The sequence below is a fragment of the Ranitomeya imitator genome, chromosome 1 (genome assembly GCF_032444005.1).
Source record: "Ranitomeya imitator isolate aRanImi1 chromosome 1, aRanImi1.pri, whole genome shotgun sequence".
NCBI classification, from domain to species: Eukaryota; Metazoa; Chordata; class Amphibia; order Anura; family Dendrobatidae; genus Ranitomeya; species Ranitomeya imitator.
In genome coordinates, this window is record NC_091282.1 from 630354591 (window position 1) to 630369895 (window position 15305).

At 39.4% G+C, this 15305-nt stretch overlaps 1 protein-coding gene across 2 annotated transcripts in view; it reads left to right on the forward strand.

The window, feature by feature from the left end:
• The first annotated feature begins 3392 nt into the window (after window positions 1-3392).
• The window catches only part of LOC138637985 (SH2 domain-containing adapter protein D-like), a 138036-nt gene continuing 126123 nt past the window's right edge, over window positions 3393-15305 (forward strand). For both annotated transcript variants that reach the window (XM_069726921.1, XM_069726928.1), the window contains exons 1-4: window positions 3393-3528; window positions 3918-4012; window positions 11570-11864; window positions 13799-13916. In XM_069726921.1, coding sequence (XP_069583022.1) covers window positions 11577-11864; window positions 13799-13916 — 406 coding nt within the window. In that variant the 5' untranslated portion in view covers window positions 3393-3528; window positions 3918-4012; window positions 11570-11576. The remainder of the gene's footprint in view (window positions 3529-3917; window positions 4013-11569; window positions 11865-13798; window positions 13917-15305) is intronic.

The following is a 15305-nucleotide window of genomic DNA, read 5'->3' on the forward strand; positions in this document are numbered from 1 at the left end:
AAAATGGCAGACACAGATCTGAGTCATATCATCTATAATTTGGTATGGCTACTGAAAAAGTCATTCAAAGGGCTACTGGGAGGAGAGTAGATAAAGGAGAAAATTAGCGCAAATAGGGGTATATGTCTTCATAAAATGCCAACTGGAGCTGTAGTTGGCCAGTGATTTGATTATTCCAGCCTTGAACATGAAGAGCGGTAATGGAGGCCATGATGTGGAGCTTAAGCAAGTAGAGATTCATCCAACATACTTGGAGGAGTCATGGGTGGTGGCTAGAGGAACAGAACCCTAGAGATTGGGGCTTGAGCCAGGAGGAAAAGGCTTTGGAGGAATGACCTTGGGAGGTGCAAGAAATAACCCTTTGGATTTAGTTGAAAGTGATTGACAGGTTGTGACTGTTGGAAATTGCACCGTCCTAGGACTTGTTATGTGAAGTGAATAGGGACCTGACATAAAAGACTGCACAGTTGCTCAGTATTTTATTCCTTTGTCTCATTCTACAACATCAGTAACATTGTTGTCTCGTGTGTACTGAAACCACCAAGATTTTGTGCCTCCTGTGAGTGTTGAAACCATAGGCAGATCACTCCTCGTAAAGTTACAGTAACCAAAAAGATCCTTGTCTCTCTGAAATACCCATAATGGAAGCTATAGCTAAGACTGAAATTATGCAAGCCTCAGCAACTTCCTCGTATTATGAGAGCTAATCCTTCAGGTTTTCTGAAGACAAACATTGGATGGCCAGCAAATAGCTCTACTATTATCTCCCTGTTTTCCATTACTCACTCAGATGGATCTGTGTCCCCAGTGGCCCTCACAATCTAATCTTCCCCCTTCAAAAAGTAATTGAGATGTTAGCAAAATAATTGGACCCTTGTATCATAATTGCAATTGTGTAAAGGTGACATGTAATTAGATGAATCATAAATGATAAATGACTGTCACCAGCTGCAACGTACCAGATGTAGATGACCAAGCCAAGTTAAAAAGGACATTTTTATGAAAGCAGCAGTGGCATACTGCTACATGACTGCTATGTGACCTGTAATGGCCTGGTGCCAATCGGCTTAGTCCCCTGCCTGCTGTCCGCCTACGTCTCCTGACATCTGCGGTATATCTATGGCAGAAGTTGACAGGATTTGAATGGAGCCTACTCCATAACCAGTGGCTGCTTTCTGTTTAAAACAGCAAGCACCCAGCTGTAACTGCTTAACCCTGTCAATGCTGTGTTGAAAAGTGACTATACCATCTAAGTAGTTGTTTCCGCAATTGGGCCTACAAGAGAAGTGGGAACCCAAAGGGCTATTTAATGGCTACCAGGAACATAGCTATGGGGCCCCTAGATTTTTATGTATTGTAGGCGCCTGAGGAGCAGAATGAAGAAATCCAGTCTGACAAATGCATTTAGCATCAGAAGAGTTACCATAATTTATCTGTACTCCTGCATGGCATTATATACCTGCCTATTAGAGATGATCAAATCTGTTAGTAATCTGTGGTTCCCTACCTTCCAGAATCCCCAACACATCTTCTGATTTGTTTGCCTGCCATAATCATTACGGCATAATGCACATGATACTGTGACAGACAAGAGAATCAAAAAGGAGCCTGGCAGGTAGAACGTGGTTCACAAGTCTCCCATTTGGGGTCCACAGACAACTGCCCTGATCACTGGATCAGGGTCCTGTAATCCGCTCATTTCTAATGCCTATGTGTTTGACTACCTGACATATTCATCCATATCTCCTTCCATGTATGCATCCTTCCATCTATCTGTCCGTATGTCCATTCTATCTCTCAACGCTTCCATCTATTATCTATCTATCTATCTATCTATTATCAATCTATCTATTATCTATCTATCTATCTATTATCAATCTATCTATTATCTATCTGTCTTCTATCTATCATCTATCTATCTATCTATTATCAATCTATCTATTATCTATCTATCATCTATCTATCATCTATTATCTGTTATCTATCTACTATGTACTATCTATCTATCTATCTATCTATTATCTATCTATCTATCTATCTATTATCTATCTATCTATCTATCTATCTATCTATCTATTATCAATCTATCTATCTATCTATCTATCTGTCTTCTATCTATCATCTATTATCTGTTATCTATCTATTTATTATCTATCTATCTATATATCTATCTATCTATCATCTATCTATTATCTAGTTATCTATCTATCTATTATCTATCTATATATCATCTATTATCTGTTATCTATCTGTTATCTATCTATTATCTATCTACCATCTATCTATCCTTCCATGTACGTATCTATCGATCATCTATTATCTGTTATCTATCTATTATAATAATAATCTCTTTATTTATATAGCGCCAACATATTCTGCAGTGCTTTACAGTTTTTGCAAACATTATCATCTATATCTATCTATCTATCTATCTATCTATCTATCTATCTATCTTCTATCTATCATGTATCTATTATATATCAATCAATCTATCTATTATCTATCTATGAACTATCTATCTATCTATCCCATATCTATCCAGCTATCATCTCTCTGTTATCTATCTATTGTCTACTATCTAGCTATTATCTATCATATATCTATTATCTATCTATCTGTATCTCTCATCTCTCTATCTATTATCTATATGTTATCTATCTGTTATCTATCTATCTATCAATCATCTATTATCTATCTATCTATTATCTATTTATCATCTATTATCTATCTATTATCTATCTATCTATTATCTATCTATCTATTATCTATCTATTATCTATCTATTATCTATCTATCTATTATCTATCTATCTATCTATCTATCTATCTATCTATCTCATATCTATCTATTATCTATCTATTATCTATCTATCTCATATCTATCTATCTATCTATCTATCTATCTATCTATCTATCTATCTATTATCTATCTATCTATTATCTATCTCATCTCTCTATCTATTATCTAGCTAGCTAGCTATTATCTTTCCATCCATCTCTCCTTTCATCATCCTTTCATCTATTTATCCAATTTTTTTTCAGATTTCTATTTGAACATGTCTAATATTTTAACACATACATACAATTTTTGTGCTTGTCTCTTGCAAAATAATTATTTCTAGATGTCGTTATAATTGGCCAAATCTGGAGTAAATGTCAATATTTATGTTGTGTTCCATCGATAATAAAGAGATCTTTAATTAAAGGGCTACGCTGGGTTATCTAATAATTACTTTTCTCTGGAATCACCAGGAGTTTGAGTCTTGTCTGGACACAATGGAGGGCTGTATGGCTTCCCCCATCTCTCACCTCCCTCCACTCTCCTTCTCCCCCACCTCACATACCTCCCACCCTCGTGCAGGGCTTTGTATTCCTGCAATCAGATCCAGACTTTCTTGTCTCCCCCTGGAGTAGTTTCACAAGGAGCCAGGACAGACCCTCCTCCCCTCCTCATCTGCCACCTCCTCCATCCTCCAGCAACCACAACAAGAAGCGACTTTATGTGGGCAGAGGGACCAGTCATTGCCAGGTGAAGTTGTGTTGGGTTCTTGGGTTGGCACATGGCCGCGGGCCGCACTCTCCTCCAACTTAGGAGAGTTGCCATAATCCAATGGCATTTCCCTCACTCCCAGTCTCTCCCACTCCCAGTATCCTTTGTGTGATGTGGACAATACTGGTCTACTCCCAGCAATGTGATACTGGATGGAGCAGAGCTAGCCAACCTGTGGCTATGGCTCCTCTGCTTCCAGTTGGATCGGCTGCGCCATCCTGTGACTTATAGTCCTACAACCTTTTAGCCCATTTCTAAAACTTACCCCAAGAAAGAGATTGTGTATTTCTCATCTTCTACCTCTTATTTTATCTTTTAAACACTACATTATGGCATAAATGAATTGTTGCATATATTACATTTTTCAGCCACTTAGACAGGAGTATGCCAGTGGTCCTCTACTAGCATAATAGTGGTCCCCAAAGAAGAAACAACAAAAGTTTCCATTGTCTAAAGGGGCAGGGTAAGGCTTTTTATTTCTATGTCATCATTAATTTCCATTTTATTCATTTCTGCTGTCCTTAATATATGTTCTTGCTGATTAATATTAATTAAAAAAAATTATGACATTTTTTATGTATTTTTTTATATTTAGCTATTGTGTTTATTTTCTATTTATTTGTATTTTAATATTTATTTTATTTTATATACTATATAATTTTTATTTTACATTTTATTTGACCCATAATATTTTGACAATTTTGCATGTTTTTTTCTTTTTAACATTGGTAATTATTTTTCATTTTATAACAATTTTTTATGTTATATATTTTTCATTTTTATTTTAAGCTATATTCTATATATAATATTTTTTCCATTTTGTATGTTTTTCATTATCTTAGATTTTTTTATTTGTTTCATTCTTCACTTTTATCATTTTACAATATTTAATAAGCAATACTTTTTACAAGTTGAATGTTTTTTATTAGTTAACATTTGCATTAATTATTTTTAAATAAAATATATATTTTAATTGAAATGTATTTTTTTACATATTATATATTTTACATTTTATTTGATACTTAATATTTTACATTTTCTGTCACTTTATACATCATATTTAGTTATTTTTCATGTTATAATCCATATGTTTAAAACTAGTTTACATTTACTGTATATTTTATAATATTTTATATCCGATATTGTTAACATTTTGGATGACATTTTACAACAGTTGGAATTTATTTTCCTTTCTTATTCATATTTTTTCCCATTTACTGTCTAATCATATATATTTTATTTATAATATTTTTAACATTTTAACATTTGCACTTATTTTTATATCTTACATTTAATTATTTTTTTTAATTTCATTTGACCTATACTTATTTATAATATCTTATATTTAATATATGTTCATTTTGAATGCCATTTTTTGTGTAAAATTTGTGTTTTGTAAGTTAATGGCTTTTTAAAACATTTTTTTTGCTTGATTTACAGTATTATTTTATATGTAGCATTTGTTTTCATTTTTAAGCCTTTACATTTTTCAATTGTCTTTAAAAGTTTTCTGGAATGAATAAACTTTATTGAATTTAGGGCAGCACATGTTAGGTGTAACAGTTGAGACAAGATCTCGGTAGCGTGTTCTGCATGACCACGCAGTTTAGCTATGAAGAATTAGGCTGCCGTCACACTAGCAGTATTTGGTCAGTATTTTGCATCAGTATTTGTAAGCCAAAACCAGGAGTGGAACAAATAGAGGAAAAACATAATAGAAACATATGCACCACTTCTGTATTTATCACCCACTCCTGGTTTTGACTTACAAATAATGATGTAAAATACTGACCAAATACTGCGAGTGTGACGGCAGCCTTAAACATAGGCTAGGCATTGCTCTTCATTTGACGTGCTCCATCCATGAATAGCTCCAAGAATTGCAAGATGAGCAGAGGATGTGGCTGCTCTTCATCAGGTACAATAATTCTGACTTTCCTTTTTCTCTTAACTCAGTAAAATCTGTAAAGCACAGGGACTATATAATACCGCCACATCATGACCACACATTAACTCCACAGTGACCTAAAGGTGTATTCCAGTCTACCAGTTGGATAAATGGGGGTCTCACCGATTGCCAGAAGAGGGGATTCATGTCATAGTTCTTCCCTGATTCTTTCCTGGCTGCAGGGTCATGGCCAAAAGTAGTTGCAGTGTGCAAGTGACAAGTTTTTTTACTATAGATATTCTCTCTCGTTTCTCCTTTATCTGACCCATACCATTGCTGCAGAGTCTACCATCCAGAAATTGTTGAACCCTCAACTTTTGAAAAACCTTCCCCACCTAATTCCTCTCTCCACACAAATTTCTCATTCTATCACCTGTTTAACAGCACCATCCTGTCTTCAACCTAATTTGTGTGCCTGCTGCTGCTGTTTATTCACACCCATTGGAAAAGTCCATAAAAATTTTAAGTAAATTTAAAGGTCCATCTCTCAGGAACAGTACAGCGGATTTGAAAAAAAAAACTAGAATACTCAGCGGGGTAGCGGAAAGAAAATAAGAGCAAAAACTGGCCACTTGACTTGTGGCAAGTTCACTTTACCTGTGGAAAGTGAGGCATATGTAGACGTGGTAGATGTGGGGTAAGATTGTGTGGATCACATAGCTGATAATCACGTCACTTTTGGCAGTAATCTGTGCAGTTGTGGGGCCGGCGTCCTCTGGCAGTAAAGCATTCATTATGGGTGATCAGTCTACCAGGCGCATTTGTGATGGATGGAAGCAGCCTTGGTTTATTTGTGGGTCACTATGAGGTCACAGTCATCATGGCTTGAGATAATTACATTTTTTGCATCTGAATCAGTTGCCTTAAAAAAAACATGCATTAGTAACGGTCACAATGGTAATTTGCTCCCTTCGGTATGGTGCACCGGTCCCTTGGCTATTGTGGTTTGGCTTATTCTGCTACATGTAGGCATTAAACAGTCATTGTTATAAATAGGAGTTATTGATTCTTCTGATCAATGGCTGAACTAAAGGAGATATGACATAGAAGGCTGAGTAAAAGCAAACGTGACGCCAAGCAGCTTATGTCCTTATTATATATCGGCAACCTACCTGTTAGCGTGGGATGAATTAAATCAGTCCCTAGTGTTGTATGCATAACTTAGTGGGGCCCGGATAACTCGTGACAATGAAGAGGTTGAAAATGGGGATTGGTTTCCCTTCCAATGCTCATCGATACTTGTGTAACATAATTGAAAAGTATGGGGGGATCAAATATCATTGATAGTGTAGTCTACAAAGAGGGTCCTCCCGTGTCTGCCATATCTGTACACCTATGAAGCCCTTCTTCTGGCTGAGCTTCATAGGAGATTGGTAATTTTGCAATACACTGGAATATTACAGTATTGCACAAATGATCTCACGTTGAAGTCCTCTAGGAGGACGAATCCAAAATGTAGAAAACAAAAATATATTTAAAAGTTAATCTCTCCTCTACTTTAACAGAGCCACCAAAACTAACATAGGTAATGTGAGAACTAATAAATTATTATAATACTTATCCCATGCCAAAACAGAGAAAGCACTAATAAAATATCATAACAGTTATTCCTTGCCAAAATGGTGAAAAAAAATCGAAATGACAAAGTGTTATTTTTTTTGGTTACTTGGATTCATGGAATCAAAAGATATTAGAATGTTGTATGGACCTTAAAATTATACCAATAAAAATTGAAGCTCAAAAAATGAAAAGGCAAAGTTCACCGGGACTCATAATATGTCTTACTTATCCCCTTACAAGTTGTCTGTCTCGTACTCTGCACATAGAAGGCAGTGATGGTTTTTTTTTAAACGTTCCTGCTTTCTTGTTCACTACACTATCTATTCTTTGCTGGATGGGCATTGTGTATACAGATCAGAAAGTGGTAGTGCCTCTGTTTATATCAACGTGCTAGATTTCTGTGGATTTCTTAGCAGACATTTTCAGTGCTCCAGTAATAACGGTAAAACAGCAATAAAAAAACTATTTCACATCAACATTTACCTTAAAGTTAATGTGTGTGTGTGTGTGTGTATATATATATATATATATATATATATATATACAGTGGGGCAAAAAAGTATTTAGTCAGTCAGCAATAGTGCAAGTTCCACCACTTAAAAAGATGAGAGGCGTCTGTAATTTACATCATAGGTAGACCTCAACTATGGGAGACAAACTGAGAAAAAAAAATCCAGAAAATCACATTGTCTGTTTTTTTATCATTTTATTTGCATATTATGGTGGAAAATAAGTATTTGGTCAGAAACAGACAATCAAGATTTCTGGCTCTCACAGACCTGTAACTTCTTCTTTAAGAGTCTCCTCTTTCCTCCACTCATTACCTGTAGTAATGGCACCTGTTTAAACTTGTTATCAGTATAAAAAGACACCTGTGCACACCCTCAAACAGTCTGACTCCAAACTCCACTATGGTGAAGACCAAAGAGCTGTCAAAGGACACCAGAAACAAAATTGTAGCCCTGCACCAGGCTGGGAAGACTGAATCTGCAATAGCCAACCAGCTTGGAGTGAAGAAATCAACAGTGGGAGCAATAATTAGAAAATGGAAGACATACAAGACCACTGATAATCTCCCTCGATCTGGGGCTCCACGCAAAATCCCACCCCGTGGGGTCAGAATGATCACAAGAACGGTGAGCAAAAATCCCAGAACCACGCGGGGGGACCTAGTGAATGAACTGCAGAGAGCTGGGACCAATGTGACAAGGCCTACCATAAGTAACACACTACGCCACCATGGACTCAGATCCTGCAGTGCCAGACGTGTCCCACTGCTTAAGCCAGTACATGTCTGGGACCATCTGAAGTTTGCTAGAGAGCATTTGGATGATCCAGAGGAGTTTTGGGAGAATGTCCTATGGTCTGATGAAACCAAACTGGAACTGTTTGGTAGAAACATAACTTGTCGTGTTTGGAGGAAAAAGAATACTGAGTTGCATCCATCAAACACCATACCTACTGTAAAGCATGGTGGTGGAAACATCATGCTTTGGGGCTGTTTCTCTGCAAAGGGGCCAGGACGACTGATCCGGGTACATGAAAGAATGAATGGGGCCATGTATCGTGAGATTTTGAGTGCAAACCTCCTTCCATCAGCAAGGGCATTGAAGATGAAACGTGGCTGGGTCTTTCAACATGACAATGATCCAAAGCACACCGCCAGAGCAACGAAGGAGTGGCTTTGTAAGAAGCATTTCAAGGTCCTGGAGTGGTCTAGCCAGTCTCCAGATCTCAACCCTATAGAAAACTTTTGGAGGGAGTTGAAAGTCCGTGTTGCCAAGCGAAAAGCCAAAAACATCACTGCTCTAGAGGAGATCTGCATGGAGGAATGGGCCAACATACCAAAAACAGTGTGTGGCAACCTTGTGAAGACTTACAGAAAACGTTTGACCTCTGTCATTGCCAACAAAGGATATATTACAAAGTATTGAGATGAAATTTTGTTTCTGACCAAATACTTATTTTCCACCATAATATGCAAATAAAATGATAAAAAAACAGACAATGTGATTTTCTGGATTTTTTTTTCTCAGTTTGTCTCCCATAGTTGAGGTCTACCTATGATGTAAATTACAGACGCCTCTCATCTTTTTAAGTGGTGGAACTTGCACTATTGCTGACTGACTAAATACTTTTTTGCCCCACTGTATATATATATATACAGGTATGTAATGTGGCCATGGTGTGGGTCACATGGGTTCCTGTGTTTGGACTTGTATGGCCCATGTGCAAGGTCAGGTCTGTGTTGGAGTCTCTTGGGAGTGGAGACATCCTGGTAGCACTTAAAAGGCTGTGGACCTGAATGCTCAAGGTGTTGGATTGTCCTGGGATGGACTGGAGTCCTGCAAGCACCTGGTAAGACCATGGACTGATGGCTTGTGTGTTGGAAGTGCCTGTGATTGGACTTCCTGGAAGCGCATGGAGAGGCTGCATCTACAGAGCCTGATGGTCTGTGTTGGGGAAGCTACAGTTCCTACTGTGGTTCTGGACTATCCGAGGTGCCCTGGTCACAAGGACAGTGATCCCAGTGAGGCAGCCTTTCCCTGTGAACCAGCACTGGCAAGAGTCAGGGTGTGGAGCCGGAGCTCCTGAAAGGTAACTCCAGGTAACAAGGGGTTACGGGCAGACACGGATCTGCGATTGGAACAGACAGTCGATGGTTAATATGTTCCATTGATGTGTATAATGAACTGTTTATGTTATGGTTTATGATGTCTAATAAACCGAATAAGACTGTTTATGTGGAGAAACCGTGCCTGAGTGCTTAAATCCCGTGCCAAGCGAGTGTTCCCCAACCCACTCAGGTAGCGGTTCACCACAATATATTAAAGATAATATTACTATTGGTATATTTTTTATCTTAATATATACTTGCCTTGTAATGTCTTCACATCCTGTTCCATCCAGATGTGTTCGGATCCCAGAATTCCAAGCGGCGGAAGTTCACCGACCACCATGTTGGAACATCCAAGTGATGGGTGTCTCAATATGGAAACTGCTGGTGGTACCAGCCTCTTGCTCGGTACCACCAGCGGAACACCATCGCACCACACACACTGTATACACCGTATGCACCACACACACACTGTATATGCCGTACGCAGCCTCTTGCACGGTACAACCAGCGGAACACTGGCGCGAACACGCCGCTGCCAAGATCAGCTGAATGATTCAATGACTGCCACCATCTTTGTACAGGAGGAGCGCATGCGTAGTTTTAAAGTGACCACCACTATCTGAATGCACAAAGATGGTGGTGGTCTGATTTACTGTGCCTGCGTAAATTCCGTGCATGCGCAGTGAATCATTCGGCTGATCCCGGCCGTAGATGTGCGACGTATCTACAGGCAGAGGAAGTCGGTCACATTAAAGGGGTTTTCCCACGAACGAAAGTTCATTTTAAAAATTGTCTGTGTCTGACCGTGTACGGAGTATACCACATCTCCTGAGCAGGGGAGGAAGCAAAAGACAATACTGACATTACAGCAGGGGTTCACAGAGGATTCATTTTGTCAGGTAAAATATTTCACTGACTGTTTTTAAACAAAATGTATCCTCTGCGATCTCCTGCTCTAATGTCAGTATTGTCTTTTGCTTCCTCTCCTGCCCAGGAGATGTGGTATGTTCTGTGCATGGTCAGACACAGACAATTTTTAAAATGAAGGGGTGAGAGAGACAGAGCACAGGGGGGGGAACAGCTCAAGCGGGACAGCACATGACAGGAGAAAACAGCACTGGAAGGAGAAAGACAGCAGACAAGGGGGGTAGCACATGGGGTAGACAGGTAAAAGAAGAGAGCACAGACGGGAGAAGTCAGCACATGGAGAAAGAGATAGTGGATAGGTGGGTCAGCACATGGGGGAGAGATACTCAATGCTGCAAAGCCTGCCCCATCGTGACATTACCGCCCTCCCGATGCGATGGCATCAGGCCTCCATCTAGTTAATAATAATGAACTCTAAAAACAATAATAAATAATAATAATTAAATAAACGGACACCATCACCAGCCCATCTACAGCTATATCCCCGCGACTGATAACTACCCACTACCATTTTTTGGACAGGGGTTTTGTTCAATAAAAAAAACTGTAAAACAAAACCAGATTATCTTGATTAATAGTTTCCCTTACAAAGAACACCACTACTATAACACTGGAAAAAATAAAGCCAATAAGAAATCTTGTTTTGAACCATCATGTATCAGAACAATGTTGGATCAATAACAAGAACATAGCCTAGCCTTGAACTAATTTATGGAACAGGGGATGGGCTTCTGAGTGGAAAGGTTTATGGTTGATTTCTGGGTACTTCTAGAGGATTTTTATCAGTAGTTTCCAAAAGATGTGTAGATGTTAGGGGCTCCAGAAGCAAGTGAACATGCTTGACCAGGAAACCCAAAATTCCCCTTGAGTAGTCATTTTATAGACAGGCATTGACCGTTTCAGCAGCCTGACCAGAATACCGCTTCTCATCAGTCCTACCTTTAAATCTTACCTTTTACATCCAGGGCTCTAATGGCAAGGTGGCTGAAGGATTACCTACATTTTGGGAGTAAGAGGTCTCCACCACAGCCTCCCAAGCCAGACTATACAGAAAGTGAAATCCTCCGTGCTTACAGAGCTCAAAAGAACTTAGATTTTGAGGACCCCTATGAAGACAAAGGCAATGACAAAGGATCCCAGGCCAGGCTGGAGGAGCTGCAGCTTACCATAGTGTCTCCTAGGCATCGTCTTATCAAGGTAGAACCATCAGAATGTATAAGGAAACTTCGCGTCGGGTCAGAAGAGAACGTGGAAGCAAAGGTCAGTGTCCAGATTACCATCATTACATCTTAGGTGCAAAAATGATTAATTCTACTAAATGCAGATTTGTTTCTTGGACTTTTCACTGTAGACTAGAACTTGCTTTGATAGTTACACCATCTTTTGTAGTAAAAACAATCTACTCTACTCCCCAAACATTTTTTTAAGTACTCAAAATAGCCTACACTAATCACTGCAGTTCTGCTCAGACATAGCAGCACAACTAGGAACCAAAAAGTTACACCACCACTCCTGCTAGCCAAAAAGTCACAGCAACGCTTCTAGTAACCAAAAAGACATTACAGCACTTCTATTAAACAAAAAATTAACACCAGCACTCCTACTAACCAAAAAGTCACACCAGCACTCCTACTGACCAAAAAGTCACACTAGCACTCCTACTAACCAAAAAGTCACAGTAGCTCATCTACTAATCAAAAAGTCACACCAGCACGCCTACTAACTAAAAAGTCACACTAGCACTCCTACTAACCAAAAAGTCACAGTAGCTCATCTACTAATCAAAAAGTCACACCAGCACTCCTACTGACCAAAAAGTCACACTAGCACTCCTACTAACCAAAAAGTCACAGTAGCTCATCTACTAACCAAAAAGTCACACCAGCACTCCTATTAACCAAAAAGTTGCAGCAGCACTCCTACTAACCAAAAAGTCACACCAGCACTCCTACTAACCAAAAAGTCACAGTAGCTCATCTACTAATCAAAAAGTCACACCAGCACGCCTACTAACTAAAAAGTCACACTAGCACTCCTACTAACCAAAAAGTCACAGTAGCTCATCTACTAATCAAAAAGTCACACCAGCACTCCTACTAACCAAAAAGTCACACAGCACTCCTATTAACCAAAAAGTCGCAGCAGCACTCCTACTAACCAAAAAGTCACACCAGCACTCCTACTAATCAAAATATCACACCAGCTCTCTTGCTAGCCAAAAAGTCACAGCAGGACTCTTACTAACCAAAAGGTCACAGTAGCACTTCTACTGACTAAAGTCACTGCATGACTTCTACTAACCAAAAAGTCACAGCAGCATTTCTGCTAATCAAAAAAATCACAGCAGCGCTTGTACTCACTAAAAAGTTAGACCAGTGCTCCTACTAACCAAAATGTCACAGCAGCGCTCAAAGTAACTAAAAAGGCACAGCAGCGCTCCTACTAACTAAAAGGTCACAGCAGCGTTATTAGTAACCAAAACGTCTCAGCAGCGCTATTACTAACAAAAAATTCACAGCATCTCTCCTACCAACCAAAAAGTCACAGCATCTCTCCTACTAGCAAAAAAGTAGTGCTCCAACTAACCAAAACATCACAGCAGCGCTCCTACTAACCAAAAAGTCACAACGGCAGTTTTATTGACCAAAAAGCCACAAAACTCCTACTAACTAAAGTCACTTAACCAAAAAGTCTTTAAAAGCAACCTGAAAACTTATGTGGACAAGAGAAAGGTTGAAAAAGCAAGGAGAAGCGTGTTTCATGCGAAACAGCAGTTGCTCTCTTCCATGTTTTGCCAAGTCAAGATCATCCATCAATAAACTGTTGCTATATTTTCAGCCTCTTTTACACATATGCAGACTATTGTAGCTGAGCACCACCTTAACTGTTTTTTTTCAGAACATTGTACAGATTCTGGTTTATTTTTACATTTGAAGTGATACACCCCAATTATAAATGATATGGACATGTGAGCAGTGCCAGCGTTTTATTTTCATATTCAATAACCTGAAACCTCATCTCCTCAAACGCTTACACCAATATGCCATATTAGTGGCTTCTTCTCTCTACTACGGTTGGCTTCCCTTGTTGCAGGAAGGGTCTTCTCTCCCTTTTACCAGTTTATCACTCACTTATATTATGTTTATTGTACAGGTTACTTCATTTTTTATTGTATTGTTATGATGTTATTACAGATCCCTGGGGTAACAGATTATTCGAATCCATTCGATATGAAGAACAATCATCTTGACAACGAAGACGTAGAAGACACTGGTTATATGGAACCGTATGAGATTCAAAGGCCAATAGAAGGTAAATTCATAGCATATGAATGGGATCTGCCATAAAGGTTTGATAGGTGGCAGTAATGTATGACCCATGGTCTGTCCATGATGCCATGAGCAAGAATTCTGTGTCCCCTATTTACAGAAGAGAAGTGCTAGGGGACCAAGAGATCCATGTCAATGGTAGATCATGCTGTAGACCATTAGTCCTTATATTTTGACTCTCTACTTGCTAAAAAAACAATTCCACCATCAGCGGCAGACAGAGATTGCAGAGGTCCCTGTGAAAGGAATGTGTCCGGGCCCTCCATCCTCCATACACAATGTTATCTAAACAAATTTGAAGATGAAAAACTGGGAACAAAAAAAAAAATGCAATAAGGTCTTTTCTGATGACAATGGGGTGTCAAAGGAGCTGGATCCACTCCCCCGGTATGATTTCTCAAAAGCAACATGTAACCAGCATGGAAGACATCAATGCCACTAATCATAAAGGATTTAGGGTCACAATTGTGGTGAGCCCTAAAATGGTGGAGAATTGTTTTGAGATCAGTGGGATCGGCCACTGTCTTGGCCACGCCAATGTCCCGCACCCGTACTAGGAGTTACCTAGATGTCAAGTGTTATGTAGGCAATCCAGTGACACAGTGTGCCAGCAATCAGAGCACATACAGTGATCTGACAATAACCCAAAAACAATAGAACGAGCTCTGAGACGTGGAATCTCTGTAGACCGCAATACCTGAACCTATCCTAAACACAACTAAAGGCAGCTGTGGATTGCGCCTGTCACTACCTATGCAACTCGGCACAGCCTGAGGAGCTGACTAGCCTGAAGATAGAAAAACAAGCCTGACTTGCCTCAGAGAAATACCCCAAAGGAAAAGGCAGCCCCCCACATATAATGACTGTTAGCAAGATGAAAAGACAAACGTAGGGATGAAATAGATTCAGCAAAGTGAGGCCCGATATTCTAGATAGAGCGAGGATAGCAAAGAGAACTTTGCAGTCTACAAAAAACCCTAAAGCAAAAAACCACGCAAAGGGGGCAAAAAGACCCACCGTGCCAAACTAACGGCACGGCGGTGCACCCTTTGCGTCTCAGAGCTTCCAGCAAAAACGAATAGACAAGCTGGACAGAAAAAGTAGCAACAAAAGCAAAAAGCACTTATCTAAGCAGAGCAGCAGGCCACAGGAAAGATCCAGAAGCTCAGGTCCAACACTGGAACATTGACAAGGAGCAAGGAAGACAGAATCAGGTGGAATTAAATAACAAAGCAGTCAACGAGCTCACCAGAACACCTGAGGGAGGAAGCTCAGAGGCTGCAGTACCACTTGTGACCACAGGAGTGAATTCAGCCACAGAATTCACAACAGTACCCCCCCCTTGAGGAGGGGTCACCGAACCCTCACCAGA